Raw genomic sequence first — 27,964 nt, 5'->3', positions numbered from 1 at the left:
GAAGCCTGTTTGGAGGACGGCGACAGAGGGACAAAGGGACCCCAGCCTAGTTTGCGGACGGCCCTTTCTGACTGTGTTGGAGGGAGTGCGTCACGGCTGGAAGGATGTTCCAGACTTCAACCTCCAGAGTCCCACCTGGGAATGACGTCGCCGGGGTGCAGAACTAAAATAGATGGCTCCACCCCCGTTTCCCAGCAGTCCCTGCAGCGTCCCCCCCCACCCCCCTCCCCCAGTGTGACCGGCCGAGCCGGCCCTCTCTAGGTCTCTAGTAGTTTCCGCGGCGCTGACGCATGCTTGCGCACGCACCCCAGCCTGGCGCGTTGTACGCAGGCACCGCGAGCCGGGCTGCGGGTGCCAGGCGGTTCCCCCGCGCGGGGCAGGGGCGGGACTCCCGGGAGAGGAGGTGCGGCCCCGGCGGGGTCCGGTTGGGGGCCTCGGATCGGGCTGCTGGAGTGAGGGGGTTCGGGTAGGGCTGTCTCGGCCCGCGGCGAGATAACCCTGGGCACCGGCCTGCGGGACCGGATCAGGCTGTGAAGGAGCCTTAGTCACCGGCTGCAGGCGCGGCTGCCACCTCGCAGTGCCTCCGGCCCGCCGGCGCGGGGGGGCTGCGGCCGCCGGGAGCCGCGGTGCCTCGGTCGTCCTGACCCCTTCTCCCCCCCCCCCACTCCGCCCGCAGCCCGGAGGAGGGCCGCCTGACGGCTGAGTTGCCATGGCATCCTACTACGAGATTCTAGACGTACCGCCGAGTGCGTCTGCTGATGACATCAAGAAGGCGTAAGTGCCTCCTCCGCTGTGCTGCAGAAAGCCTCTGGCCCTTGTTCCCCACTCTCCCCAGCCCCCAGCCCCCCAGAGCCAGGGATCCTTTCGAGGGCTGCCCGGAGGGAGGAAGGGGACCCTCGGGAGATGATGAGGACCAGGTCCAGCGATCGAAGAGGTGCTGTCCTTCTCCCCCCCTCCCCTCCCCGCTACACACTCCCGCCCGATTCCCCTCTCCTCCAGCTCCTACATGTGGGCTTGACCAAGCTGCAGTGCTAAAATGCCCAGGCTCTATGAGGTAGGCCAGTGTCCCACACTCTCTGTGGCTATAGATAGCTCTGTCCAAGGAGCCCCAAGAGAGGGCTTAGGGTGGGGACATCCTTCTGGCACCCTTCCTCCCTGCTCACGTCCCTGGCACAGAGCAGGGAGAGAACCCCCTGGAAACATGGCTGCCGTCGTGGGGCGTTCTTGGATCGGAGCAGTGAGTGATAGGGGTGGTGGACGAGGCAGAGAGGTGGGGGGGTCCAGTTGCCTGGTGGGAAGAGCCCGCGTCAGGACCCTCACCCTCCAGCGGCTCTCACTTCTCCTGCAGGTACCGAAAGAAGGCTCTGCAGTGGCACCCGGACAAGAACCCGGATAATAAGGAGTTTGCTGAGAAAAAATTTAAGGAGGTGGCGGAGGCCTATGAAGTTCTTTCGGACAGTAAGGCTTGGGGACCTTGCAGGGCCCAGCATGTCCCCCTGTTTCCAACCATGCCCACCCATCTCACTCCTTCCTAAAGCCAAGCCTGTATCACTGGTCTCTCCCATGCCTGTCTTTAAGATAGCATTTAAGCGTCTCCTCCTACATGGCAAAATCTGTCTCCCAGGGTCTGGGAAGCGGTATGGATCCTGACTAGGGACGGACACAGCTTTCCCACCAAGCAGGCTTATAACCCACCCCACCTACCCACCTCTTCTGCCACTCCATTTTATAGGCAGGTAAACTGAGGCTGGGAGAGGTGAAATAATTTGCCATTTTTTTTATCTAGAATATGAATCCAAGTCTGACAGATGACTTTTTTAATTTTCTGTGCTGCAGATTGTACCTAGAACATTGTACATGTTAAGCAGGAGTTCTACTGTTAGGCCACGATCCCAGGCCCAGATTCAGAAAGTATTCATCCATTCAGAAAATATTCTGACTAGACATGGCTATAATTCCAGTACTTAAGAGGCTCTTGAGTTCAAAGGTTATGTATAAGTGGGCAGACCTCATATGGGCTGAGGATGTAGCTTTGTTGGTCGAGTGCTTGGGGAACACACAGGAGGCCCTGGATTTGATCCCTAGCCCCACATAAACGAGGCATGGCGGTACATACCTGTAATCCTAGCAGGGGGTGCGTGGAAGCAGGAGGATCAAAAGTTCAAGGTCTGTCTTGGCTGTCTCTCAAGTTCAAGACCAGCCTGGGCTACTTGAGCAGTGTCTTGGAAAAGTCTGTATTTCTGAGCGGTGAGTGGTGGTCCACACCTGTGATCTCAGCACTTAGGAGGCTGAGGGAAGATGATAGGCAAGAGTCTAAAGACAGCCTGGATACAGAGTAAGACCCTGTCTCCAAACAACAAAACCAAACCCCTAAAGGATCCCAGAAAGTATATGCTAAACTTACCCTGCCAGGTATTGGGGGAACTAGGGAGACAGTGGGGGGACAAGGAGGCCCTGTCCTCCTCATGGGGGTCTCTCATATTCTGGTCAGGGAAGACTGACAATAACCAGGTAGATGCAAAGACAGCATTGGGCCGTGGTGGCGCACACCTTTGATTCCAGCACTCGGGAGGCAGAGGCAGGTGGATCTCTGAGTTCGAGGCCAGCCTGGTCTACAGAGTGAGTTCCAGGGCAGGCTCCAAAGCTACACAGGGAAACCCTGTCTCAAAAAAAACAAAACAAAACAACTAGACAAATAAAACAAAAAGACAGGTAACACACTGAGAAGAGCATTCCCGAGGAGACAGCCATACCAGGGGAGGGCGGCAGCGGTTTTTGTTGTGGTTTTAGAAGGTCTCTGTGGAAGTGGCTGGATCAGGCTAAGCCTATTGATAATAATATGGTAGTAACTAGCTGACATTTATTTACTTAATTTGTGTGGAGCTGGGTGTTAAACCCAGGGTCTTGTTCCTGTTAGGCAGGGCCTCGGCCGCCAGCTCCACCTCAGCCCCTAGCTTACATTTTATGTGCTGGGCACTACGCCAGGCAGTTTTTCCCAGTTATCTCATTCCGTTCTCTCGGTGGCCCGGAGGTTGGTGCTGTTGCTTGCGTCTGATGTCTGGATGAGGCAGCTGCTATGATCACGCCCCCAGACACCCCGCCACCCCCCAGGTTGCATTTCCTGAAGCGTGTCCCTGGCCCAGGCGGGGAGAGGATTACCTAAAAGGAGGAATGACCGGGTTTCTTCTTCCAGAGCACAAACGGGAGATCTATGACCGCTATGGCCGAGAAGGGCTGACGGGGGCAGGTAAGTGCAGTAGGTAGGGAGCCAGGATGAAAGTGGATCAGAGAGGGAGGGGCAGGCCACTTCCTGCGGAGCATGCTCTCGCTAAGGTTCCTGGCCATGTCTTAGAGGGGGCCCCCTGGCTCAGGGCCCTATGTTCCCTCTAAGCCCCTGCCTCATCCCGCCTCCCTTCCAGGAACTGTTCCCTCACAACCAGAAACTGGTGGTATGGGACCCGGCTTCACTTTCACCTTCCGTAGCCCTGAGGAAGTCTTCCGGGAGTTCTTCGGGAATGGAGACCCTTTCTCGGAGCTCTTTGGTAGGTAGCCCGGATAGTTCAGCCCCCTCCTCCTCCTCCGGCCTGCTGTCTGTCCTCTGGGCGGCGCTGGGGGCCGAGAGGGCATTGGAATTTCACAGACGGCCGATTTGAGCTTGTGTGGGCGTGAGTCCAGTGAAAGCTAGGACAGAACCTCACACATGCCCGGACTCACGTGACGCACCAGTGACACTTCACAGACGGGCCTTATTAAACGACAACAAGAACACATTGTTAAACCTCCACAACAGCCACCAGGGGAACAAGACTCCAAGCATCATGTGACAGCTGCAGCAGCATTACACATAACAATAGACACCTTTTTTTTTTTTTTTTTTTTTTTTTTTGCATGTCAAGAATCCCGTATCCTCTCAACCTCTGGTAAATCCTGAGAGGTGAATACTTTTAACTCCCATTGGCAGATGAGAAGACGGGAACATATCAGTTGGCTTAGAGTCATACAGTCAGTGGCACACCCGGGGGACGAGGAGGGAGCGCCGTGGTTCACGGCTGCCTGGCATGTGCAAGGCACAGATTTCCGTGCTCTGGACCGTGGAGCAAAACAGGACAAAGCGCAGCAATCAGTGTGGTGGTTAAGAGATTCCTTCCACAAGCGTGGTTACACATGCCTGGAAAAAACTCAGGCCCTGAGAGCCGGACATGGTGGAGCACACATTTAATTAATTCCCCAACTCGGGAGGCAGAGGCACTCTGTTGAGTTCGAGGCTAGCCTGGTCTGCATAGCAATTTCCAGGCCAGCCAGGGCTACACAGTGAGACTCTGTCTCAAAAACCAAAAACCGAAAAACCACACCCTTTTCACTTGGGAGGTGGAGGCCTGTGGTCAGGGGTTCCAAGTCATCCTTATCTGTCTACTAAGTTTGAGGCTAGCCTGAGCGACTGAGACTCCTTTTCCAAAAAAATGTTTTAAAAGTTTGTAAATTTATACAACCCAAACCAGGAAAAGTCAGAAGTGTACGCGGTTGCTTATGGTCTTGATTTCTATTAAAGCATCAGCCAAACTGTTTTGGAGGCGATCTCCTCATCAATGTCTAATCTCCTTCTTGCAGATGACTTGGGCCCCTTCTCGGAGCTTCAGAACCGGGGTGCCCGACACACTGGCCCTTTCTTCACCTTCTCTTCCTCCTCTCCTGGCCAATCTGGTAAGCGCCGTCCCCTTCTGTTTTTGCCAATCCTGAGTCCCAGAGTCCCTGAAATTGGCTTTGCTTTTGCTAGCCAGGGCAGGTCTGAGTGAGCCCCCCCCCCCCAAGACTCCTGGCTTTTGGTGATGGTGCTAAGTACTCAGGAGCCTCCCTCTCACAGCCTCCTCTCTGCCTCCATTGTCCCAATGCCAGATTTCTCGTCGTCTTTCTCCTTCAGTCCTGGGGCTGGTGCTTTTCGCTCTGTCTCTACATCCACCACCTTTGTCCAAGGACACCGCATCACCACACGCAGGTGAGCGCTCCTTCCGGGGGCCGGACAGGTGGCGGTTCTGGGGAGGAGGGGTAAAAGCCAGTGCGGAGTGAATCTGCAGTCTGTCTGTCCTGACCACGGTCCCTGTCAGAGCCTGGACCAGTCTCTGCTCGTTGACTGAACTGTGCCGTCTTCCACAGAATCATGGAGAACGGGCAGGAGCGGGTCGAGGTGGAGGAGGACGGCCAGCTGAAGTCAGTCTCCATCAATGGTGAGTGGGGGGGGGCTTCAGGCAGGAAGCAGGGGACCCACGTGGCTCCTGCCTCCCTTGGGGTGGGGCTAGCTAATTGCCATCTTCACTGGTGGGACGCCTTACATTTGCAAGGCTCTTTGCTCTGTGTGAGTGACGCTGGGCATTGAACCCAGAGCCTTGGGCATCCTGGGCAAATGCTCTACCACTGAGCTAGAGGACATGCACAGGGCCACTGTGTGCCTTTTCCTTCTCTTTCCCTTCCTTTTCTTTTTCCTCTCTCTCTCTCTCTCTCTCTCTCTCTCTCTGTGTGTGTGTGTGTGTGTGTGTGTGTGTGTGTGTGAGAGAGAGAGAGAGAGAGAGAGAGAGAGAGAGAGAGAGAGAGATACACAACTGTGCATGTGCCTATGAGTGCACCTGTTGAGGCCAAAGGTCAGTATCTGTTGCCTTCCTCTATTGTGTTTTTAAAAATTATCCATATAAAGATTTATTTTTGGTTATGTGTAGTTGTGTGTGCATATGTGTTTGTGTCTGTATCGGTGCTCACAGGTCCAAGGCATCTCTCTCCGGGTCCCCTTGGAGATGGAGTTACAGGCAGTTGTGAGCTTCCTGATTGTAGCTAGAGTTTTCCTGCCTGGCCCACAGTTAGGACAAATCTCTGTCACCCGCCAGTCCCACAGCCACTCAGTCCCAATCAAGTAAACACAGAGACTTCTATTGCTTACAAACTGTATGGCCATGGCAGGCTTCTTGCTAACTGTTCTTATAGCTTAAATTAATCCATTTCCATAAATCTATACCTTGCCACGTGGCTCATGGCTTACCAGCGTCTTCACATGCTTCTTGTCCTGGCGGCGGCTGGCAGTGACTCCTTCCGCCTTCCTGTTCTTTCTTTTCTCCTCTCTGTTAGTCCCGCCTATACTTCCTGCCTGGCCACTGGCCAATCAGTGTTTTATTTATTGACCAATCAGAGCAATTTGACATACAGACCATCCCACAGCACCTGCTGTGGATGCTGGGAACTGAACTTGGGTCCTGGGGGCGGGGGCAGTACCTGCTCCTAACTGCTGAGCCACCTCTCCGGCCCCAATGTTTGTATTTACTTTTTGAGGCTTTCTTACACGCACACAACGCATTTTGATCATACTCAGGCCCCACCTTCACCCTCCAGCCCCTCCCAGACCCCACCTGCCCTGTCCCTCTCCCCGCTTCATGTCCTTCCCCACGCCCCACCCCATGTCTTTTGAGACAGAGTCTCTCCCTGAACTTGGAGCTCACTGATTCGGCCTAACTGGCTGGCCAGCAAGCCCCAGGGATCCTCCCGTCCCTGCTCTTCCAGCCCTGGAGTTACAGGGGTGCACGGCCACACCCAGCTTCTTCCTCGGATGTTGGGGATCCAGACTCGGGTCCTCATGCTCGCACAGGAAGCCCTTTACCCACGGAGCCGTGTTCCCAGCCCTGTGTTCTGAACACGCCCGGGAGTAAAGCGGTGCAGATCATATTCATCTGGTTTTTACTGAGGGGCCTGAGCCGAAGCATGTCTACATGATCCTAGCCTGTAGCTCAGAACTACTGCCTACCATACAAAAGGGACAAATGAAGCCAAGAATCAAAATCAGGTGTGTGTGTGTGTGTGTGTGTGTGTGTGTGTGTGTGTGTGTGTGTGTGCAGGCACTGGAGTATGAAGGCAGAGCCTTGTGCGAGCTAGGACACAGCAATCAAACTCAGGACTCAGGGCCAGGCGCTGGTGGCACACGCCTGTAAATCCCAGCACTCGGGAGGCAGAGGCAGGCGGATCTCTGTGAGTTCGAGGCCAGCCTGGTCTACAGAGCTAGTCCAGGACAGGCTCCAAAGCTACAGAGAAACCCTTTCTCGGAAAAACAAAAAAACAAGTCAGGACTCAGGATTCCTGAAGTGGAGCTCTTCCCCCGAGGACTGTGGCTGTGGCTAACTATTTACCTGCCAATGCTGAGCACTGTGATAAATATTTGTGTAGACAATCTCCTCATCCCCAGGTCATAGACAAGGGAGGCGCAGGAAGGCTGAACACTGTGCCCGAGGCGACACAGCCACAACCTGGGTTGCCAGAGAACCCCGTAACCTCCTGCACCTGTGTCGGTTGCAAAGAGAGGCTGTGAGGGGCTGTGAGGTGGTCTGGCGTGATGATGCTCTAGCTCGGGTTCAGAACCTGACGGGGTGGCTGTGACTCTCTCTTGCAGGTATCCCAGATGACCTGGCGCTGGGCTTGGAGCTGAGCCGCCGTGAGCAGCAGCCTTCAGTCACCCCCAGGTTGGGGGCCACGCAGGTCCAGTCAACCTCCGTCTCCCGTCCCGCCGACAGCGACCTTTCTGAGGACGAGGACCTGCAGCTTGCCATGGCCTACAGCCTGTCAGAGATGGAAGCGGCTGGGCAGAAGCCAGCAGGTGGGCGGGAGGCACAGCAGCCGTGGCAGGGGCGGCCCCAGGCCCAGCACCGAGACCTTGATGTGGGAGGCGCGTACAAGGGGGCGAGGGGCGAGGCAGCCAAACCCAGCCCGTCCTCAGAGGAGAAGGCCTCTCGCTGCCTCATTCTCTGAAAACTAGGCCGAGCCTGACCTGATTCAGGTTCTGACTCAGAGTCCAGCTCCCTGTGGCCTGAGTCGCAGGATCCCACACTCTGTCCCTCCACAAGTTTCTGTCCCAGGGCCCACCAACCTAGAGCCGGACCAGGGATTTGTTGTGCTCTGTCCAGAGCTGATAAGTCCCCGGGTAAAGCCCAGGACTGGGGGGGCATCAGAGCCAGGGAAGGGCCTGTGGAGCCCAGAGGTACTGTTGGATCAGGCATTACCGAGGGACATTAGTGATTTGGGGTGGGTCTCTGTGCCCAAGTTGTCTTCTGCCATCTGTGTTGCCGATGCTCTCAAGGAAGGAGGACTTGGCCTGGCATGCTTTGAGCTCAAGTTGGCAGCTCCCCCGGGGAGCAGCCGGGGCCGAGTGCAGCCTCTGCTGTCCTTGCCCGGCTGCAGCCCCCCACCCCCACCCCTCCCCCACCCCGGTTTCTGTGCAGAACTGAGTTCTTACCCATTGTCGTCTCTGTTTCCCTCTGGTGCTGTTCTCCTCCCGCTCCGCTCCCTGTGGCTGCGTCGCTTGCTTGCACTACTGCTTGGCTAGGACTTCCTCCTCCTCCTCCTCCTCCTCCTCTCTGAAGCCTCAGTGTGCCCAGGAAGATGCTGGGGCCAGTGGGGCCATGAGATCTTCTGGGGAGGCTAGCTAGGTGGGGTGGCAGCCTCTCAGCCCTCCAGAGTCTCAACCAGAATCAACTCCTCTTCCCTCCTCCTTGCTGCCTCAGCCTGCCCTGGCCCTAGGACTAGGCAGAGGTGAGGCTGGCTCTCCTTGGAGAGGTGGGATAGGGCCAGGGTGACCCAGTGGGAGGCCTAGGTGGGGAACCGTCCTTGTCCATCACGCATCAGAGCTCAGGGGCCGGCCACAGGGCTTGGCCTACGTGTGCATTGCTCGGCTCCCCCGCTCCGTGTGCTTGCAGCTGACCCTCTTTCCTATCACCCCGCCCCTGCTCTCTCCCCAGATGTGTTCTGAGCTGGATATCCTGGATACAGAGTTGCTGCAGTTCCAACAGGACAGCGCCCTCCCCAATGTGCTAGGAGGGACCACTCCATCCCTCTCCCTCACTTACGCTGAGTGTAGGGCTGGGGCCTGGGTGGTGGTGGGTGGGGGACTGAGTGGGAGGCACCCATAGTCTTAGCCTCTGAACTCTCTCCCCTGGGTGCTTAGCACTGTCTCTTGTGGATTACAAGTCCCAGAGTGCAATGCACCATGGCCTCATTTCTGATAGCTCTAATCCCAGGGGGATGTGGTGCTTGATTTTAAAGCCGGGCTTCTTGGGATATGTAGTTCCAACCTAGCCAGCCTACCGCTCTTCTCTGACTGGGGAGATCTTGTCTTTCATCTTGTCCCTGGCTGAGGTGGTAAGAATTGTGGATGAAGGAGAAAGGACCAGAGAGACCACTCAAGACCTTAGTTCCTCTGACACTTCTTGTTAGACCCAGGCTGGAGTGAGCGCACCAGAGTCCTGTAGCATCTGAGAAGTTGTTTCCCTTGGGCAGCTTGGGGTCCAAGGACTAAGCTAGTGAGTCAGGGGACTGAGTAGGGACAGCATGGTCCTGGAAGGCTGATGGCTGTGGGCTGGCAGAATGCGGGAGAGAAGGCTGCCTTGGCCGGAGTGTGTATGGCGAAAAGATTGGCATGCAGAGGGAGTGTTGGACATATTGCTTGAATGGCTTTCTTTGGCCTCTGACCTCGCTGCCCATCATTCTTTCTTACCATCGTTCATCCTCCATGAGCCCCCTGCCCTCCTCCTGCCCGGGGAGTCCAAGCCAGTGAGGGGATTGGTGGAACGGGCTGTGGCCAGCTTCTGTAATGCTGAGCCTCTGAGACCCATCAAAGCCAGACGGACTGAGCTCAGGCTCAGGGAACATGGAAGTCAATAAAGCTGAGTTTTGAGAGCTTAGTGTCCCGTGTACCTCCTTTCCAAGATGGCCTAAGAGGCACCTCTGGGACGACGAGATGACATTTTGGGCCTCACACCTACTTTATGCCAAAGAGCTGGGGGTACAAGCCTCGATCGGGCTGCCCTCCCCAAGTGTGTTGTGTGACACCAAGAAATGCTTAAATTCTTGGTCCTCACTTTCAGGGTCCCACAACTAGCTTTACCCTAAAGTTCCCTCTTGTCAGGGCATCTAGTTCCCAGTTCTCTGTAGTACAGTCAGGCACAGACTAAGTTAAGATTTGATTGAAAGCATGGGGACTCACAACCAATAGATGGTGACACCTGATTTGTGTGTGTGTGTGTGTGTGTGTGTTTCCAAGACAGTTTCTCTGTGTAGCTCAAAATCCATGGGGATCCACCAAAGGTGTGAGGCACTACCACTGTTTTTAAACAATTTTTAAACCACCACTGATGATTTTAAGCGGCACCCAGGGGCCTTAGACTGAGCCCCTCCAGGGGGTTTGAGCCAGTAGCATGTAAAATGCCAATCCTACCCAGTGTCCAGGCCCAGGGATGAAGGAACCCGAAGCCCCTCCCCCCTTACTATCTCCAGCCACAGGACCAGCCCGTTTGTGCTGTCTACAAGAAGATGTGGCCCTGGCTCCCTCACCCCAGAAATCACCTTCAGGAGCCAAAGGACCTAGCCGACTTCTCGAAGCTAGAGCAGCAGCCTACCCTGAAGGGAGAATTCTAGCCCCGCCCCCCCCCCCCCCCCCCCCCGCCCCATCCTGAGCATCTTCCGGGACTTGCAGAATGATGCTTTGACCACTAGGAGCCTTTACCATGTAGGACATTGGAGCTGAGCCCCAGCGGAGCAGACAGTGGGCTGGGCCCCAGAACTCCAGGCCCTAGGCTCAGCCCAGCACATTTTTGTGTGTCTGGAATCACCGTCTGGGGTTACTTAAGACATACAGGTGAGGGTTCCTGGGGTGGCGGGGGGGGGGGGGGGGGGGGAGCACCCTAAGGGTGATGGGCTGAGAGGAGGAGAGGATGAAAGGGAAAAAGTGTTCCCCCCAGGTGGCTTGCCTCAGCACCACACTGGCAGGGTTGGCTGTGGTATCTATCACCCAAGATGTGGCGGGCAGTGGGTAGATGGTCCCCACAGCCCTAAGCTCTGTCCTGTGTGACAATGTCATTCCTGAGGCTGAAGGGCATGGAGCAGCATTCTGAGACCTGGGAGGAAAGGCTGTACGAAGGCCCAGGTGCCCAGGTTTGAATCCTGACTCCACCACTTCATTCACAGCCTGGGCTAGGACCCTGCCGCGCATTCTCTTTGTGTATGAGGCATCATTGGTCGTAGTTACATGAAGATAAAATGAACACATGCATGGCACCTTGGAACCCACCAGCCACCTAGAAGCCATGCTGTTGGGCACTTCTCAAACCAGGGACAGCCATGGTGCCTCTGCAGCCTGTGTTCCCTGTGACTCTGCTTTTAGTGTCTCCAGGGACACAGGGCGGGCCAGCTCAGCCCCAAGCTACAGCCGGAGCCTGGAAGCTTAACCTGGAAGCTTAACCAACAGACCCGCAAAGGTGTCCATGTTGCAGCTTGCACAGACAACACGCTAGCTTTATTCACATTGATACAAAAGTAGATCTTTCTAGAAATGTTTCTCTTGTGCTAGAAGGGGAAGGCTGCGCGGGATCAAGGTGGCTGACCAGCGGTAGCAGGGGCTAGGGGAGCTGGGGCCCTCTATTCCTGCTCTGTCTATACACTGCAGGCTGGCGGGAGTCGGGGGGTATGCAGACTGGCTAGGGACGTCGAGAACCACGGGGAGAGGGAGACAGAGACTCAGGTCGGACGGGGCTCGGGCACACTTGCTGCTGGTGTCCACTCCTCCGCCTGCCTGCTGTCTGTTTCCCAGGGGCTGCCTCGGGTCTAACATGAAAGAAGCCGGATGGATCTGCCCCTTCTCTCCCCCACTTCCTTCCACACCGGGCTGGGAAGGGCTACCATGCCCAAGACGGGCCGAGATGGCAGGTGGGTAGGAGCTGAAGAGTTGGGGGGCACAAATGCTCACACAGGCAGAAGGAGCAGAGGCCGGGGTGTCCACGGAGGTGCCCAGGGGGCCTCACTGGGGCAGGGCCTTGAGGATGGCATTCACCTCCTCCGCCACGGCTGTCAGCGCAAACTCAAACTGGTCCTGTGCAAGGCCGGTGACAGAGGGGTCAGGAGAAGCCCAGCCTCTGCCTCTGCCCAAGGGGACATTGCAGGGATGGAGGGGTGCCGGGCATTTGGAAGGAGGGGAGGCCGTCTGGAGGATGCAGGAGGGGCAGAGTGCTGTTGGTCTCTTCACGGTGGCCATGAAGAGAGTGCTTGGGGAGGAAAGCGACTAGGAATGGGTGGGGAGGCACTGTCTGTCACCTTAGAGCGGACAAGGCCAGGTCGCTGGTCACGGACATGCTCCAGGGTGGCAGCGATATCAATCTCCTTCACTCCTGGGGATAGGGCGGAGTCGGGGGGGATGCCGAAGGGCGTGTCCAGGGGCGAACAAGCCCCATAAAGCCTGGGCATCTTTGGCAAAGCTTGGAGATGCGACCACGCGCTCCCCGGTGGGTTCTCAGACCCACTGGGTGCCGGGGAGCCATGAGGGGCCAGGGGCTCTGAGTCCTGTGGGAACAGACCTTACCTTTTGCCATGCGGTTCAGTACCATGTCAATGAGGACATAGGTGCCTGTCCTTCCTGCGCCGTCGCTGAAAGAGGGAGTTGGTGACAGGCTTAGCCCTGACAAGGCAGGAAGGGAGCAGATGGGGGTGGGGGGTGGGGGGTGGGGGGGTGGAACAGGGGAGGAGTGGGGGGGGGGTGAGGACGTTGGCTGATTATTAGAGTTGGCCTGGGAAGAGCATTAGTAAGCCGTGGGTGAGAAAACAGAAGCCTTGAGTGGCTGGCCTGGGAGTCCTGGCATATGGACAACCGGAAAGCACAGTCATGGCTCAGTTTCCAGCGGAGGCAGCAGGCTAGAACGGGAAGGGCCCTCTCCAGCCTGGGGCTGGGCTTTTTGTTCAGCCAGCTCTCCACAGAAAGGGCCGAAGAGTAAACGTTTCCAGCTGTGGGCTGACATTCTTCTGGGCGTGTGTGTGTGTGTGTGTGTGTGTGTGTGTGTGTGTGGCTATTTTTACTCACTAAAGACAGGATGTGCCCATGGTTTGTGCACAAGGAAAAGGACAGGAGAGAAGGAGAGATTCGATTCGGGAAGGCCTGGCCCGTGGCCCATGGCCCGTAGCCTGTGGCCCATGTGCAGCGGGTCCCCACCCACCTGCAGTGCACTATGATGGGGCAGGATCGGCCTCGGTAGCACTTGTTCACCTTCCTGCAATGAGAAGTGGGTGTGAGGCCAGAAGCCACCAGCCAGCCAGAAGAAAAGGCGCTAGTTGCGCATCACTGTGTGCTCGCATAATGCCTTTCTCCTTCTCCTGCCTTGTGGCAAGCACAGAGCAGGAAGTGAGGTGGAGAAGGGACCAGAGCTGCTGTGGATGGCACTGGACCTGCTCTGTCGCTCGGAAGCCACGTGCCCAAGTTGTGAACCTGGAGTAATGGATTTAACTTCCAGTTCTCGTACTACAAATGGAAGATGATAGTTAATAATTAGGAGCCTTTTTTTTTTTATTTTGTAAGGAATTCTTACAGAATGCCACGAGATAAAACCTGCATAAAGAACTTGCACACCACAGGCTCGCTCCCTATGTGGTAGTTAGTAATGATGGAGTAGTATCGACAAGTGGTTCTGTTCAAATCCAAGGCTTCCTGGGAGCATTAAGGTCAGCCCGGTTACTCCACAGCCACGAAAGCCAGGCCCCTTTCCACTCAGGTTCAGAGTCCACCCTAGCCCTGACGTCAGGTCACTGAAATGCGTTCATTTGCCACAACGGCTTTGTTCTAGCGACCGCATGCCAGCTGAATTGATATAATTCTAGTGTAAGCCCCAGGGATTGTTTCGCTTACCCCTGTGGCCTTACAAAGGTCTATGTATTGAGTGACCCTACCGTGGCTCTGTTGGGGACTTTGTTAGTTTGTTCTTTTGTAGATCTGGGGGTAAAACCAAGGCCTCACTTATGCTCTATCTTTGAACCCAATCAAAACTTTTATTTTATACAATAATATTTATTATTATTATTATTATTATTATTATTATTATTATTATTATTATTCAGTGATAAGGAATGAACCCAGGGTTTTTTGTGTGCTGGGAAAGTTCCCAACCACTGAGTTATATCCCTAGACCTTTTTTCATTCTTTTATTTACCAGACAAGGGCTGCCTAAACTGCCTGGACTGGCTTTGAATTTGCAGACCTCCTGCCTCAGCCTCCTGCACAGCTGGGATTACAGATGTGTGCCATCTCATCTGACCAGGGGTTTGTAAATGTGGGGGGGGGGGGAAGGGAAATAATTTAATACTATGACTTCACTTTCAAGGTGTGCCTCAGGCTGCAGAGACTCAGTCAGAAATCACTGTTGTCCTAGAGTTCAGAAACTACCATGGTCCCCACCCCAACTCTGCCCCGCGTCCTGGCACTGGAGACCCAGGCCAGCTTGGCACAAGACGGAGGAACAGGTTTCAATGCAGTGGGGCCTCGGTCCCTAGAGAGGGGCTTCTCTGCCACCTGTGTGCAGGGTGGGGGGAGTGGGGGGTAGGGGGTGGGGGGGGCAAAGCAGGGGATGCTGGGTGCCTGGCCTGGTCTGGGTGTTACAATAGGTTAAATCCCTCTGTTAGCGGCTGTCTCAGGCCATCCTAGTCCCAGGAACTTCCTGCAGGGTAATCTTGGTCTCTTTTTACATTTCTCCACGGTTCCCCAAGCAGCCTCTGCATAGTCTCTTCTCAGACCTGCCTGCCTGTTTCTTCGCTCTCTGCGGGTGGTCGTGACTGTTCAACTGAAGTAAGAATATTAGCAGACACACACACACACACACACACACACACACACACACACACGGCTGGCAGCTGTGAGGCAGGGAGGGAAGAGACAGGACAGGCTGGAGAGAAGAATGACGGGGAAGGAAGAAAGGGAAAGAGGAAAAAACAGGCAAAAAGACGGGAAGGAAGATGGGGGAAGGAAGCTGGACAGGAGAGAAAGAGCAAGTGAGGAAGCACAGGGCTGAGCACCAGAAGGACCGGGCAGGAGAGGGGAACTAGAAAGCGGCCCCCGGTCTCCAGGGAAGCCCGCAGAGGAGCCCGATGGTGGGGAGGCGCTGGGAGGAAGTAGGTGTGAGAGAGGCACTAGGCTGGGGCGGCATGACCAGACTGTCGGTACTGGCTTGGGGGATGAAAGGCAGGAGGGACAGAGGTCAAGGGCGAGGCTCAGACCCGGGGCCCCAGGGAGAGCTGGGCGGCGCTCGCAGCCTGCTCGCTCACCTGCGGAAGTCCAGCAGCGGCCGGGTGGAGGCCGGAGTGCCCTCTGCCGGCCAGCTGAGGAAGTGGAACTGCGTGAGCGTGCGCGTCTCCTGGGTCTGCACGTTCTTCAGGTAGAAGCTCCGCACCAGGAAGTCCTCGCACCAGATGTGCTCCGACACCAGGTTCACCTGTCGCGTGCCCGACCAGACTGAGCGCAGCACGCGCGCTCCCCTCCGCCTCTCCGGTCCCACCCTCCTGCCTCCCAGGCCGTCCACATGCTGAATCCTTCGGGGCATCAAAGGCGGTCTTCATTTCAATCTTTGGATATTTGTTTTCTCTGTCTTACATACGCATGGCTCTGAGGTTTTTTTTTTTTGTTGTTGTTGTTGTTGTTTTCTTGTTTTTCGAGACAGGGTTTCTCTGTGTAGCTTTGCGCCTTTCCTGGAGCTCACTTGGTAGCCCAGGCTGGCCTCGAACTCACAGAGATCCGCCTGGCTCTGCCTCCCGAGTGCTGGGATTAAAGGTGTGCGCCACCACCGCCCTGCGGCTCTGAGTTTTTTTTTTTATCAAAGTCCCTACAAGTGCCTTTTGAACACACAAATGCTCATGTCTGAGTGATATGTGTGTGTGTGTGTGTGTGTGTGTGTATGTGTATGTGTATATGCATCTATACACACACATTCGTAAGTAAAATAATAGGGCATCATCCATCATCCCCACTCATTGTCCTCTAACTGCTGACCTCATAGACATGGTAGAGGGAGGATCCTTCGTCTGGCCAGTACCGGTCACACTGTTTGACACCGTCCTCCACCAGTGGGGTCAGCATGACGATGACAGCACAGCCACTCTCCCACACCATCTAGGGACAGAGACCCAGGTAAGTGGCCCTCGAGCCTCGCTGGCCCTGGTTGCCCCAAGGGCCTCTGGTTCCTAGAAATCCACCTCCCCCCTCCAAGAATGCACCTGCCAGAAGTCCGAGATGGTATGCGACAGAGGCCCCTGTGTGGCTATGTAGGCTGGCATCCGAGGGTCATGTTCGATCTGAGGGGATGGAGGATAGGCCATGAGCCCAGAATGGGAAGGGGCAGCTCGGAGAGAGGGTGGGTCGGGGGTGGTCCCGGGGCCGGGGAGGGCTGAGGATCCTGTATTTTATCACAAAGACACCGGCCCCACAATTTCAGGGCTTGACAGGTGTAAGAAATGACTACAGGGGAGAGAATAAAGAGGGAGAAGGTGAGGACGGAAGGCAGAGCCACTTACGATGGGGCTGGCATTGATGTAATCACTCCGGGAAGGGTTGCTCTCCGCTTTCAGTTTGATGCGGGCATGGTCATCTGCAGAGAACCCCCAAATGGCCTCTGCCACTCAGCCTGAACCAGGAGGCCCCCCCCCCCACTTCCCCACAGCCTCAAATTGTTCCCAGCTCTGAGGGTGGGGCTGGGCTAGCCTGCGGCTCACTTACAAGGCAGGAAGTCGGGATGGCGGTTCTTCTTGACGTTGCCCTCGCCCTGTGCGGTGGCGCAGGTGTTTGGCTCGGCTTGGTAGGCACACAGGGCCTGCCACTCCTTGGCTAACCGGTCCTGGTTCCGAAGGTGATCCTCCATGTATGCCTGGAGGGGTACCATAGCCCGGCTCTGGCGCACACCGCCCATCCTGCCTCTCTTGCCATCCCGGCCCCTCCCCACTTTGGGCCTGAGCCCTTTCCTGACCAGAATCATGTGTCCCGTGGAGATGTCCATGTTGGCCTGGGCAGGCTCCTCGCACCAGGATGGTGTGCTGCTGTGGGAGCTGGGGCTGGCCTGGGCCGCGTCACTGAACTGGGAGGACACACTGCTCACCCTCGAAGGCTCCGGCTGGCCCTCTGCCCGGTTGAACAGGGACTTTGTGGCCATGTGTTGGCGACACAGGTCCTGCAAAGGGAGGAGGAATGACTGAGGCCAGGGTTCCCCAGAAGTCCTGCCGCAGGGCCACAGGGCTGCAGCTCAGTGGCCGTGTGGGCTGAATGTTTGCATAGCGCGCTGGAGACCCAGAACTCAAAACAAACAGAAGAACAAACAAACAAGGCCTGGGATTCAAGTCTGCAGCCTTAGGCTTGTCTCTGATCGATGGGATGAGAAAGGTCTGTCTTTGGCCTTTGCTCTTTTGTGCTGGGTTGGTGCTTGTGACCAATGTCAGATATCACAAAGCGGAACCCCAGGATCATAGCCCCGAGAGGAGTCTCAGGCGCCAGCTCTTCCCAGCCCACCTTCATTCAAAAAGTGCATCACCACGCCCCTTCCAATTCTGCTCCACGCCGCCGGGCGGTGGTGGCGCACGCCTTTAATCCCAGCACTCGGGAGGCAGAGCCAGGCGGATCTCTGTGAGTTCGAGGCCAGCCTGGTCTACAAAGTGAGCTCCAGGAAAGGCGCAAAGCTACACAGAGAAACCCTGTCTCAGAAAAAAAAAAAAAAAAAAAAAAAAAATCTGCCCCAGACAAGACCGTGTCTCTCACGCCCCCTGTCCTTCCTTCCCTCCATGAACCTGCACACCTGGTACTCAAAAGTAGTGTCACCGTGGGCCCCCTCGGGCCCCAGGGCTGCCAGGCGCTCCTTCTCCCGCCGTCTCGAGTGATGGCGCGCACACAGGGCCACCGCCAAAGCCACTAGCAGCCCAGCGACACCTGCCAGGGCCACCAGAGTAAGCAGCACTGAGCGCATGGGAGAGGTGCCATGGGCTTGTCGGGGAAGGACTGCAGCTGCCTCCTCCCTCTGTAGGAACAAAGCCAGAATCAGGGGCACGGCGGCAGGGGAGATCGGGCCCTGACTCCTTCTTAGGCCACCTCTAGGAACAAAGCTGTGAAGGCAGGGGTGTGGAGGTAACGAGCAGGACATACAGCCTCCTTTCCAGTCCGCATGGGACCAACTCAAGTGCCAGAGACTTTGGGTGATCCCACCAGAAGGATAAACAGAGAAAAGGAGACGTCAGTGTGAAAATGATGGTCTTAGCCATCAAGAATGGTCCTTCAGGAAAGAGCCCATCTGCTGGTCAAAATGAGAACTGCACAGAAGGGGGGGATGCTTGGGAAAGGAGGTTGGAGAGCCAAATGCAATTTCAACCCTTTAAGTTCTCCTCTCCTGTGTGCAGAGTCAGGCCCACGGGGCTGACAGAGCCTACAGTTAGTGCTTACCTGTCCCACCCCTGTCTGCAAAATCTGGAGCCCTGTCTGCGCTTCCAGTTCAGACTTCACCAGCCCTGCGGGAAGGGTGCATGCAGGTCAGGCTCTTGCCAGCCCCATGCAGGCTGGACGTATTTTAAGGGAGCATCATCACAGGCTGGGGAAGCAGGGCCGGGGTCAAGCTCAGCCTGGGCCTAAGGGTAGGACAGTATTTACCAGCTTGCTGGGTCACATCCGCCAAAGACAGGTTCTGTTCGTTGTGCCGGATTCGGAAGGTGACAGCTGGTCCCACCACACTAGCAAACAGGAGGCATGTTACTAACTTACCCACCTGAGATGAGATCCCAGACTGAAATCAAGAGGCCAGCACTGAGGATGCGGGATTCCCATGAGTGTGTCTGACGACAGACGGGCTAGCTGCCGTGACTAGCTGCACGTGACTGTCCTGCTTTGACAAGCTGGCGGCATCTCTGACCTCAAAGCTGTCTTCCCTTCCCTCCCTGGCCCCTTCAGCACCGCCTCACTCAGGCTATTTTCTAGACCCCTGTGCGGTCCCACCGGGATGGCGGCCCCACCTGATGTTGATGAAGCTGCCTGAGGACATATGCACATGCTCCGCCAGGATCTCCAGGAGTTTCACTCCAGCCACCAGGCTCAAGGGTCTGCGGGAGGGGAGCGGGCAGAGGGAGGGGAGAGGGGAAGTCTCAGAGACCTTCTTGAAATGGGCCACCTCCAGAGGCGCGGAAACCCCCACTGCCTCTCTGTCCTTTTTTTTGAGAGCTTGATCCTTGCTCTTTGCTTCCTGACAGAGAGGCCAACCTCCCCCCCACCCCCCGGAACAGGAAGGCTTCCTTGGGGTGCAATGCTTACTTCTGGTCAGTGACTATATAGCCATACTCCTCGGCTGACGGTCGAGCTGAAGGCTGTCCCTGGCTCTGGCTCAAGGGACTTTTCTTCTCCCGGAGGACAGAGGAGACTCCGGGAGGATTGGATGTTTGTGGAGGCTCAGGGATGATGCCAGGGCTCAGCATCTGCTGCACTTCATTGGAGGTGGGGCCAGCAGTGGGGTGTCCCGGAAGCAAGGGTGTGGGGGGCCGAGGCTCTGCTGTGTCTCCTTTCTGTTCATCTGTCTGTGACAAGACAGGATGCAGGGGTGACCTCTAGCGTGGAAGGGCTCAGGGTTGGGGACGTAAGGGCCACATTTTGGGCTCTAAACTCTTTACAGTGAAATTTAGGAACTGCTTAACTTTCTACCCCCCAAACCCCATAAATGGGTACAGAGAGCACATCCAGGGAACATGAATCAAGTGGACGAATAAATGAATGAATGAAGAGTTGAATGAGTGAAATGTGGTCTGTAAATTCACAGGGTGGGGCTGGAATGCGGGTGTGGGATAAAGCCTGATAATCTGGAAAGATGAACAGAAAGCCAGTGGTTTTTAGGCTTTTGTTCAGTGGCCACATTAGACTCCAACATCTAAAACAGAGAAGGGCAAAAGCATCCAGCTACAACAGGATGAGCCTCCACCAAAGTCCCTGCTTGTAGGACTCATCAGAGTCCGAAAGGATTGTGGTAAAAAGAGGAGTGGATTAAGAATCCTGGCTTTTAGTCATATCAACTTCAAGTGAGGCCAGAGGTGGTGATTTGAAGTCCTTGGAGCTCAGAATGAGGGGGCAGAGGACAAATTCTGAGCCTAGGATTCAGATGTCAGCCAAAGGCAGGAAGGTGCCAGGGAACTCACCTTCTTGACATCAGCTCCGACATTTCCAGCCCCCTCCTGTAGAGATAGGAAAAGCAAGGTCTTGGGAAAGAGTATCAGGGCCAAGGTGAGAAAGGACCAGCACCCCGGGACCTGTTCAGTCTGTGAGACCCTGTCCTGTCAATAGTCCCAGATGCCTTCCCCTGCTTCCTCTCCCCATCCTCATTGAGCTTCCCACCCTCTAGTCTTTTCTGGTCTGATGCTACAGCTTACCATCTTACCCTCTTGCTCCCTGGGATGTGGTGGTAATAACCCTGTCCTCAAAAGAACTCTCTTTTCAACCCGGCATGCTGGGCCATACCTGTAATCTCTATATTCTAGAGGCAGAGGCAGAAGAAGGATCATGAGTTCTTTTTTCGCTAGCTTAGTTTTGGTTTTTGATTTTGTTTTTTGAGACAGAGTTTCTTTGTACAGCTCTTTGTACAGCCCTGGCTGTCTTGGAACTCTCTGTAGACCAGGCTGGCCTCAAACTCAGAGACTGACCTGCCTGCCTCTGCCTCCGGAGTGCTAGGATCAAAGGCGTGTGTCACCACCGCCCACCTAGGACCATGAGTTCTTAAGTTAGCCTGTCCTACAGCAAGTCCCCATCTCAAGAAAAAGCAAAACCAAAAGTTCTCCCCTGTGACTGTCCAGATAACTCCTTGCCGTCTTGAGGAGAAGTGAGACGATGAGCCTTCATGGAGCAGGAAGTTGCTACCCTGGATACTCACCAAGACTTCTTCCTGTGCCCTTGGGCAGTAGCTGCAGCAGGGTCAGCCAGGGTAGAAAGCTGCTCTGGGGTCAGCTGACGCAGCTCTACTCCGTAGCCCGCCAGGACAGCAGCCAATCTCTGCAGGCTTGCATCTGCTGAGAGCCAGACACAGAGCTTAGGGCGAAGGGTAGGACAAATGGATGGGATGCAGATAGGTGGTTGCGGGAGGGGACAAGCACATTTAAGAATTCTTAGCCGGGCGGTGGTGGCGCACACCTTTAATCCCAGCACTCGGGAGCAGAGGCAGGTGAATCTCTGTGAGTTCGAGGCTGGCCTGGACTACAGAGTGAGTTCCAAAGCTACACAGAGAAACCCTGTCTCGAAAAACCAAAAAAAAAAAAAAAAAAAAAAAAAAAAAAAAAAAAAATCTTTAAATGCTGGAAGGCTGATGCCCTCCCATCCCCAGACTTGAACATACTCGAGGTATGCCAGGTGCACACCCCATGGTCTCTGCATTGAAGTTAGTGCCTTGGACATCAGCTCGCCAGTAGACAGTTACGTGTGTGAATGGAAGGCAGAGTCACAGTTAGATGTGATTCTTGCCTGTGATCTCAGTACTCAGGAGTCTGAGGCAGGGGGACCGCAGCAGGTTTGAGTCCAGCCTGAGCTAAAAATGAGCTCAAGGATAGCCTGGGGTAATAGCAAGATCTTCTCTTTAAAATAAATAAAATAAAAATACAACCAAGTAAACAAATGAATAAAGGAACATCTTCAAGGACAGTCAGGAAGAAGCCCCCCCTAGACAGAGAGGTGGGTGCCAAGGATCCTCTTACCTGGCTGTACTGCTTGGGAAGAGGGCTTCTCCCCACGACCCCCTAGTACTTCCTCCTCGTAGCCCTCTGAGGAGTCCTCTGCCCGGCTGCTGCCCCCCTTGCTCTGGCAGCCTTGGGTACCCTGGCCCTGCCAGGCACTGGCAACTCTTGGGCCATGTAGAGCATCCCTGAGTCCTGGAAAAGCTGAGCAGGTGAGGGACCTGGAAGGTCCCCGAAGGAGTGGCCAGAGTGAGCCCCCAAAATGGCCTTGGAGGCACTTCTGCTGAAGAGGGCAGGAGCTTCGGCCTTGGGCAGGTGGCCAACACCAACCACCCCTGGGGAGCTCTCCGAGCTCCGGGAGCCATCGCGGGAGCCAAACTGTGGGAAACCAGAGGTGTGGTTAAGAACAGAAGTCAGGGTTGGGTACTGGGGTGGAGTCATGTCCAGAGTCGAGGGCTCACCTGGTGGAACAGGTAAGGCTGTAGCAATGCGGGTTCATACGTCAGAGCAGGGGTGGGGAGGCTGTGGGGGCATTAGGAGATGCTCCAAGAGAGGGGGCAACAGATCAGCCTGCAGAGAAGACAGTGGGGAGCCCGCCCCAGCTCCGTTCCCACCCCCCGGAGGCCGGGGGAGCCCCTGGGCAGCAGGAGACGAGCCGGTGGGATTGCCCTGAGAAAGCAGCTCCCCAGCTGGGCCTGGTCTCCTGGGCATCAAACCAGACCTGGGGAGGAAAGGAGAGAGAGGAGGAGTGGGAGAGAGGGAGAGGGGGAGCAATGGGGGGGGGAAGAGGGAGGGAGGTTTATGTGTATGTTTGGATGGAACAAGGGTGTGGAGACTTTACAAGGTTGAGGTCGGACAGAGTCCGCTGTTTAGAATAGCTTTGTCCTCTTAAGAAATGAAGGGGAGAGATGGGCTAGAGGGCAGGAGGTGATAACAGACCCCTCTGGATTGGTAAACATGTCTCTGACTTTGATTTAGAAAGAAAGAAAGAAGAGCTGGGCAGTGGTGGTGCACGTCTTTAATCCTAGCATTCAGGAGGCAGAGCCAGGCGGATCTCTGTGAGTTCGAGGCCAGCCTGGGCTACCAAGTGAGCTCCAGGAAAAGCGCAAAGCTATACAGAGAAACCCTGTCTTGAAAAAAACAAACAAAAAAAAAAAAAACAAAAAACAAAAAACAAACAAACAAAAAAGAACAGGTGTGTGTGTGTGTGTGTGTGTGTGTGTGTGTGTGTGTGTGTGTGTGTTTAGCTACGGATCAAACCCAGGACCTTGTGTGTGCAAGACAAGCACTCTACCACTGAGCTACATCCCCAAGCATGTGTATGTCTTTGAAACACAGCTGCACAGGCTAAGGAAGCTCAGGGGGATGATGGAGGGAGATTGGGAGCAGGGGAAGGCATCTGTGCACACACACACATACCGGGGATGGACTGTGACTGTGGCATGCTCCTGCACTGCTGTCCCTGTGTGTCCTCCCCAACTAAGACTGCCCTGGCCTCACTGCTGTTGCCTTCTTGGTCCAGGTATCAATATCCGAGTGCCACACGTTCTGAGGAAAATTGCCCTTAGAGCAGAGGTTCTCATCCTCTGGGCTGCGACCCCCTTGGGGGTGGAATGACCCTTTCACAGGGGTCGCCTAAGACCATTGCAAAACACAGATATTTACATTATGATTCATAAGAGTAGCAAAATTACAGTTATGAAGCAGCAATGAAAATAATTTTATGGTTGGGGGTCACCGCAACACAAGGAACTGTATTAAAGGGTTACAGCATTAGGAAGGTTGAGGATGACTGCTTTACAGGCTCGAACCACAGAGAGACAACGCTGTTTTCTGTCATACACAACTTGGGTCCATGAAAATTCTAGTTTTTCTTTTCTTTTCTTTTTTAAGGTTTATTTATTATGCAGTGTTCTGCCTGCATGTATACCTACTTGCCAGAAGAGGGCACCAGATCTCATTATAGATGATTGTGAGCTACCATGTGTTGCTGGGAATTGAACTCAGGTCCTCTGGAAGAGCAGCCAGTGCTCTTAACCTCTGAGCCATCCATCTCTCCAGCTCCTGTAGTTTGTCTTTAACAAGCACTTTAATAGTTCTTTCACAATATCAAATATCAACTTTTTTTTTAAAGTATATATTTATTGTCCTGTTTTGCTGGATTTCTAGGATAAACTCAGCTCCTCCTGAGCCATGTCAACGTGTTAGAGGGACATTCTCGATTCTGTTTTACCTATGCCCCAGTTCTGCTGACCTTGGCACCTCCACCCTCCTGCCTATAAAGAAGGTTGCAGATCACTGACCCCAACAGTCTAAGGCTGTTGAGAAAGGCTACCTACCTGTCCCTTGGATAGGGCTCTGGGGGACGAAGCCTGGGAATGCGTTCCATCTCCTGGGAAATCACATGCTGGGTGAGGTCATCGTGCCAGGACAATCCTGTCAGGAGAAAGGACAGGACAAAGTTGGCTTGAGACTAGGGACCTAGTACCAGAGTGGAGGTCAGGAGTATACCCCGTTCCCTGCAGCGAGTTGGGTTTGGCAGAGCAGGGCATGTGCCTTTGGAGACAACGGTGAGCTGAGCTACCTCCCCATCTCTATCCTCAGGTACAGCTTTTGGAGTCAAACTGCCTGGGCTGGAATCCAGCCCAGCTTTGGTTCCTGAAGAGCTGGAGGCCTTGGGCAAGTTGTTAAGCCTTCTTAGCTCCCTCATCTCAATTCTCTCATCTGGGGATATGTATCTCCTAAGGACTATTGTGATAATTAAAATAACACATCATGGGGAATAGTTCTGTCACAGGAAGAACTCTTAACAAGTGACACCTCTGCTCTCATTCACTGCATTTCTTCACTCTAAGCCCGAGTCTTTTGTAGAGTGGGAATGATACACATTTTGTGGGCTGCCGAGGACATGAAGTATTGTCAGGAAGGTGAAATGCTCCATGTGCCTATTTCACACACTTGAATCATCTCTGCTGTAATTCTCAACATCACTGTCAGCATCACCTGACCCTGAGGCCCATGTTCTGACTGACTCTTTACCCAGGAAGCTCTGCTCTCAGAAAAGATCTCTCATTCATTCATTCTAGAGGGATCACATCTCTCTCTTCTCCAGCCTTCCTTCTGTGGGTTTATTTATTTAGAGTCAGGGTCTCACTATGTAGCACAGGCTGGCCTGGAACTCATGGAATCCTTCTCTTTCAGCTGCCCAAGTGCTGGAATCACAGCTGTGTGTCGCCATGCCCAGATCCTGCTCTGGATTTATAATCTAGGTTACTCATGACTCATATCCTGGGGCCTGCAAACATCTATTCCATGCATTAGAACTCTCTGTGTTCCTATTACAATCAACTCCTCCAACTGACCACTAGATTTCAGCCTCTCTTTCTTACTCAAGAACATTCTCCCTGTATTTTCTCCTATATCTATCCTTTCCTCTCCACTGAATTATTCCTCTTAGCACAAAAATATGATGTTATTTCTCCTGTCTTATAGCAATACTATTTTATCTGTGTCTTCTTGCATCTGTCATTACATTTCATTGTAGCAATTTTTTTCTGAGACAGGGTTTCTCTGTGTAACAGTCCTGGCTGTCCTGGACCTCACTCTGTAGACCACACTGGCCTTGAACTCAGAGATCCACCTGTCTCTGCCTCCCAAGTGCTGGGGTTAAAGGTGTGCACCACCACTGCCCTTGTTGCAGCAAACTTCTTAAGACAGACATGTCTTAAGATGGATGCAGTGGTGCATGCCTGTAGTCCTGGCAGAAGTAAGGCTAAAGCAGAAGGATCACCATAAGTTTCAGACCAGCCTGAGCTACATAATAAATTTGGAGCTAGCCTGGGCTACACAGAGAGAGCTCGTCTCAAAACAAACAAGCAAAATCCTAACAAACCTAATAAATAATTTCCAGCTTCAGCTGCAGGTCTCCTGTGTGTATAACTCTAGATAATTCATATGTGAACAGCCCGTCTCTAGGGTCCTAACATTACCCTTGTTTTGCCCCCTTATCCAGCAAGGTCTCAGAGAAGGGGCTTCATAAGTGGATGTACTTATTAAGTTGCACGCAGAGAAATTTTTGGATGAAGTGGTCCCTTACTTCCCCACCAACCGAGTTCCAATCTTGGTGTTCCAGGGCACTCAGACCTCACCTTGGGACATGAGTTGCCGGAGCACGCCTTGTAAACGCTGGAGAACAGGGGAGGTGACTTGCAAAAGGGGCCGTGCCTGCCCGACTCCCGCCTGGCACTGTCCAAACAAGCCATCTGAAAGCACGAAAAGGTGCTGTGGTCATGGGCTTTGCAGGAGGCCCTCCAAAGTCCAGGCTGCAGATGGACAATGCTCTCTCCACCTTCTCCGGCTTTCGAGTGCTGCTCCTCTGCCCTCCTCACATCTGAGCTCTCCCTCCCCATCTTGGTCTTTTGAATCCTATGCCAGGGCCCTACTCACCCTGAATACAGACTTCCAGGTGCGAGCAGAGTCTGCGGTCAAACAGACAGCCTGTAGAAGTACAGTAGATGGGTGCTCAGAACACAGAGAAGCGTTAGGTGGCTGGGCAACAGGGGAGGCAGATATGTCTCATTATTCATTCTAAGGAAGGCTTTAAGTTGGGAGGACAGCAGGGAAGCGGCCTAGAATTCTCTCTCTCTAGCATATGTATGCATACAAATTTATATATGTTCATGCCTCTGTGTGTGTGTGTGTGTGTGTGTGTGTGTGTGTGTGTGTGTGTAGGCCAGAGGTCAATGTTGGATATCTTCCACACTTGTTGCCCACTTCATATCTTAAAAACTGGGTCTCTCACTGAACCTGGAGTTCACCCTGCACGTCCCAGGGATTTATCTGTCTCCATTTTTCCATCACCAGGGTCAGACATCAGTCGTGTGGGTGCTTTTTATGTGGGTGCCGAAGATCTGAACTCAGGACCTCACACTTGCATGATAAGCTCTGTACTGAGACTGAGCCATCTCTCCAGCCCCACGACCTAGAACTCTTGAGGAGGTGTGTGTGTGTGTGGGGGGGGGTCTAGCTTTGGATTTTAAAGATCTCTGTTTCAGTCTTTTAAAGGCTCAATTTGCTTAACAGGGAGTTGGAGCAATGGGGGGAAGGGATGTAGATCACCTATGTAGCATTGTGGGAGAATTTGAGGCCAAATTCAAAAGGAAATCGTAGTTCCCCAAATCGCGCAAAGCATCCTAACTCTAGTGGCCTGGAACTCGGAAGAGGCGGAAACTCCAGCACACCTCCCCCGCGGGACAGGGAAAAGGTGGTAGGTGCTTGATTCTGTGGCAGCCTGTCCCAGGCTTGAGGCGCTGGCGCTGTCCGTGGTGCTGAAGCCAGGAGCCAAGGGCACGTCGGGAGGGGAGCCGGTTACCGAGGGAGGGGTGACAGGACCAGGGGGTTGCCACAGGATGTCATCCTTCCGCTCTACCTTGTTACCTCTCGGCCTCACAGGAAGTACCGTACACTGGCCTCCAAGCCAGGGTGGGGAAAGAGGGCGCCAGATGGAGAGGCTGCGCCCCTTCCACCCCCCACGCGCCACCTTCCCACCCCCATCCCGGGCCCGTGAGTCAGCGCTGACTCTGTCCGCTTAGATGTGAGTCAGCACCAGGCCTGGCTGTGGGGAGGGGGCCAGGGAGAGGACCCTCCCCTGTTCATCCTCTTCCGCTCCCACCCCCCCACGTGTCCCCTTCTTAGAGCTGACCATCTAGCAGCAAATGGCCTCTCTAGACTTGCAAGATAAGCCTTGCTCGCTGTCCCTAGCCAGTCCTCCGGCTTCAAGCTGGAGCCGGGTACCCGACGAGGCCAGGCTCCTGCCGCCGGGTGGTCGCCTCTTCCTCCTTCCCGGCTTCCGATTCTTCAGTTCGGGTCTCCACCTCGACGTCTCTGGCTTCTCCCCCGGTCCTGTAGTCCCTCTAAACCCTTCGACTTACGAGTACCCGCATCCCTCCCCCCCCCCCCCCCCGATCCTCGTCTTCCCCGGAGCCCACTTCTCCCAGGTCCCGCCTGCGTATCCCAGCTCCACCTCCCGGCCTACGCCCCTTTCTTTCCTCGCAGCCGCCCTCCTCTTCATCTCCCTTCATCTCCCCTCATCTTCCTCACCCCGCAACCGCTCCCCCGCTCCATCTAGTCTACCTGAGCTTCTCGCCTTTGCAACGCTCCCCTCCACCCTCCACTACCGAGTTCTGCTCCCGGCCCTTGCTCTCTCCATCCTCCCCCCCCCCCCCGGCCCCCCAAATCAAGTTTCCTCCTGACCGTGGGCACTGATGGCGCTGCAGCCCCCGGGGCGGCCGCTCAGCAGCAGCAGGCAGACCAGCAGCCGGAGGCCCCCGGAGCCCCCGGGACCCCCGGGCCGCCGCGGGCGCCGCATCCTTCCCGGCTGGCTCCGTGCGCTCGCTCGCTCCCCAGCCAGTCTCAGGGACGCTGGCGGGAGTCGGCCGAGGAGCCTAGGCGGAGCCTGCCGCTCCCCACC

At 54.9% G+C, this 27,964-nt stretch overlaps 2 protein-coding genes across 8 annotated transcripts; one reads left to right on the top strand and one right to left on the bottom strand.

Annotated features, from left to right (window-relative positions):
• Positions 1-230: 230 nt before the first annotated feature.
• Dnajb2 (DnaJ heat shock protein family (Hsp40) member B2) lies at positions 231-9,699 on the top strand. 7 transcript variants are annotated; one of them, XR_013044069.1, is made up of 11 exons: positions 262-403; positions 677-774; positions 1,349-1,458; positions 3,194-3,247; positions 3,420-3,542; positions 4,609-4,701; positions 4,894-4,993; positions 5,152-5,222; positions 7,421-7,624; positions 8,351-8,556; positions 8,763-9,699. XR_013044069.1 is itself a non-coding variant. In XM_016010085.3 (11 exons), exons 2-11 carry the CDS (start codon positions 710-712, stop codon positions 8,836-8,838), a joined length of 924 nt encoding a protein of 307 aa, XP_015865571.1. In that variant the 5' UTR covers positions 262-403; positions 677-709; the 3' UTR covers positions 8,839-9,699. The 7 variants fall into 7 exon arrangements, 5 of the variants coding, with proteins under 5 accessions (XP_015865580.1, XP_015865571.1, XP_006972216.1 ...); XM_016010085.3 differs by having other exon boundaries at positions 8,529-8,556; XM_016010094.3 differs by lacking the exon at positions 8,351-8,556 and having other exon boundaries at positions 231-403.
• A 1,586-nt stretch (positions 9,700-11,285) lies between these two features.
• On the bottom strand, positions 11,286-27,964 carry Ptprn (protein tyrosine phosphatase receptor type N). The gene is given in 27 exon segments (XM_076550011.1): positions 11,286-11,887; positions 12,109-12,182; positions 12,374-12,438; positions 13,002-13,055; positions 15,097-15,263; positions 15,818-15,937; positions 16,042-16,119; positions 16,339-16,412; positions 16,541-16,688; positions 16,788-16,988; positions 17,607-17,825; positions 18,245-18,309; positions 18,449-18,528; positions 18,808-18,894; positions 19,103-19,362; positions 19,975-20,007; positions 20,631-20,632; positions 20,703-20,748; positions 20,750-20,835; positions 21,517-21,625; positions 21,628-21,873; positions 21,957-22,007; positions 22,009-22,216; positions 23,835-23,931; positions 25,644-25,757; positions 25,942-25,992; positions 27,748-27,964. Coding segments are annotated over 27 exon segments (2,922 nt in total). The 5' UTR covers positions 27,863-27,964; the 3' UTR covers positions 11,286-11,815.

Source organism: Peromyscus maniculatus, chromosome 13 (assembly GCF_049852395.1).
Source record: "Peromyscus maniculatus bairdii isolate BWxNUB_F1_BW_parent chromosome 13, HU_Pman_BW_mat_3.1, whole genome shotgun sequence".
Taxonomy (NCBI): domain Eukaryota; kingdom Metazoa; phylum Chordata; class Mammalia; order Rodentia; family Cricetidae; genus Peromyscus; species Peromyscus maniculatus.
Note: the sequence above shows the minus strand (reverse complement) of the source record. Positions and strands in the feature narration are given on the sequence as shown.

Coding starts and splice junctions, on each gene's coding strand:
- Dnajb2 (XM_006972154.4), top strand. CDS start 710: ATGGCATCCTACTACGAGATTCTAGACGTACCGCCGAGTGCGTCTGCT. Junction 775..1,348: donor GCTGATGACATCAAGAAGGC/GTAAGTGCCTCC, acceptor CTTCTCCTGCAG/GTACCGAAAGAAGGCTCTGC. Junction 4,702..4,893: donor CTCCTCTCCTGGCCAATCTG/GTAAGCGCCGTC, acceptor TCCCAATGCCAG/ATTTCTCGTCGTCTTTCTCC.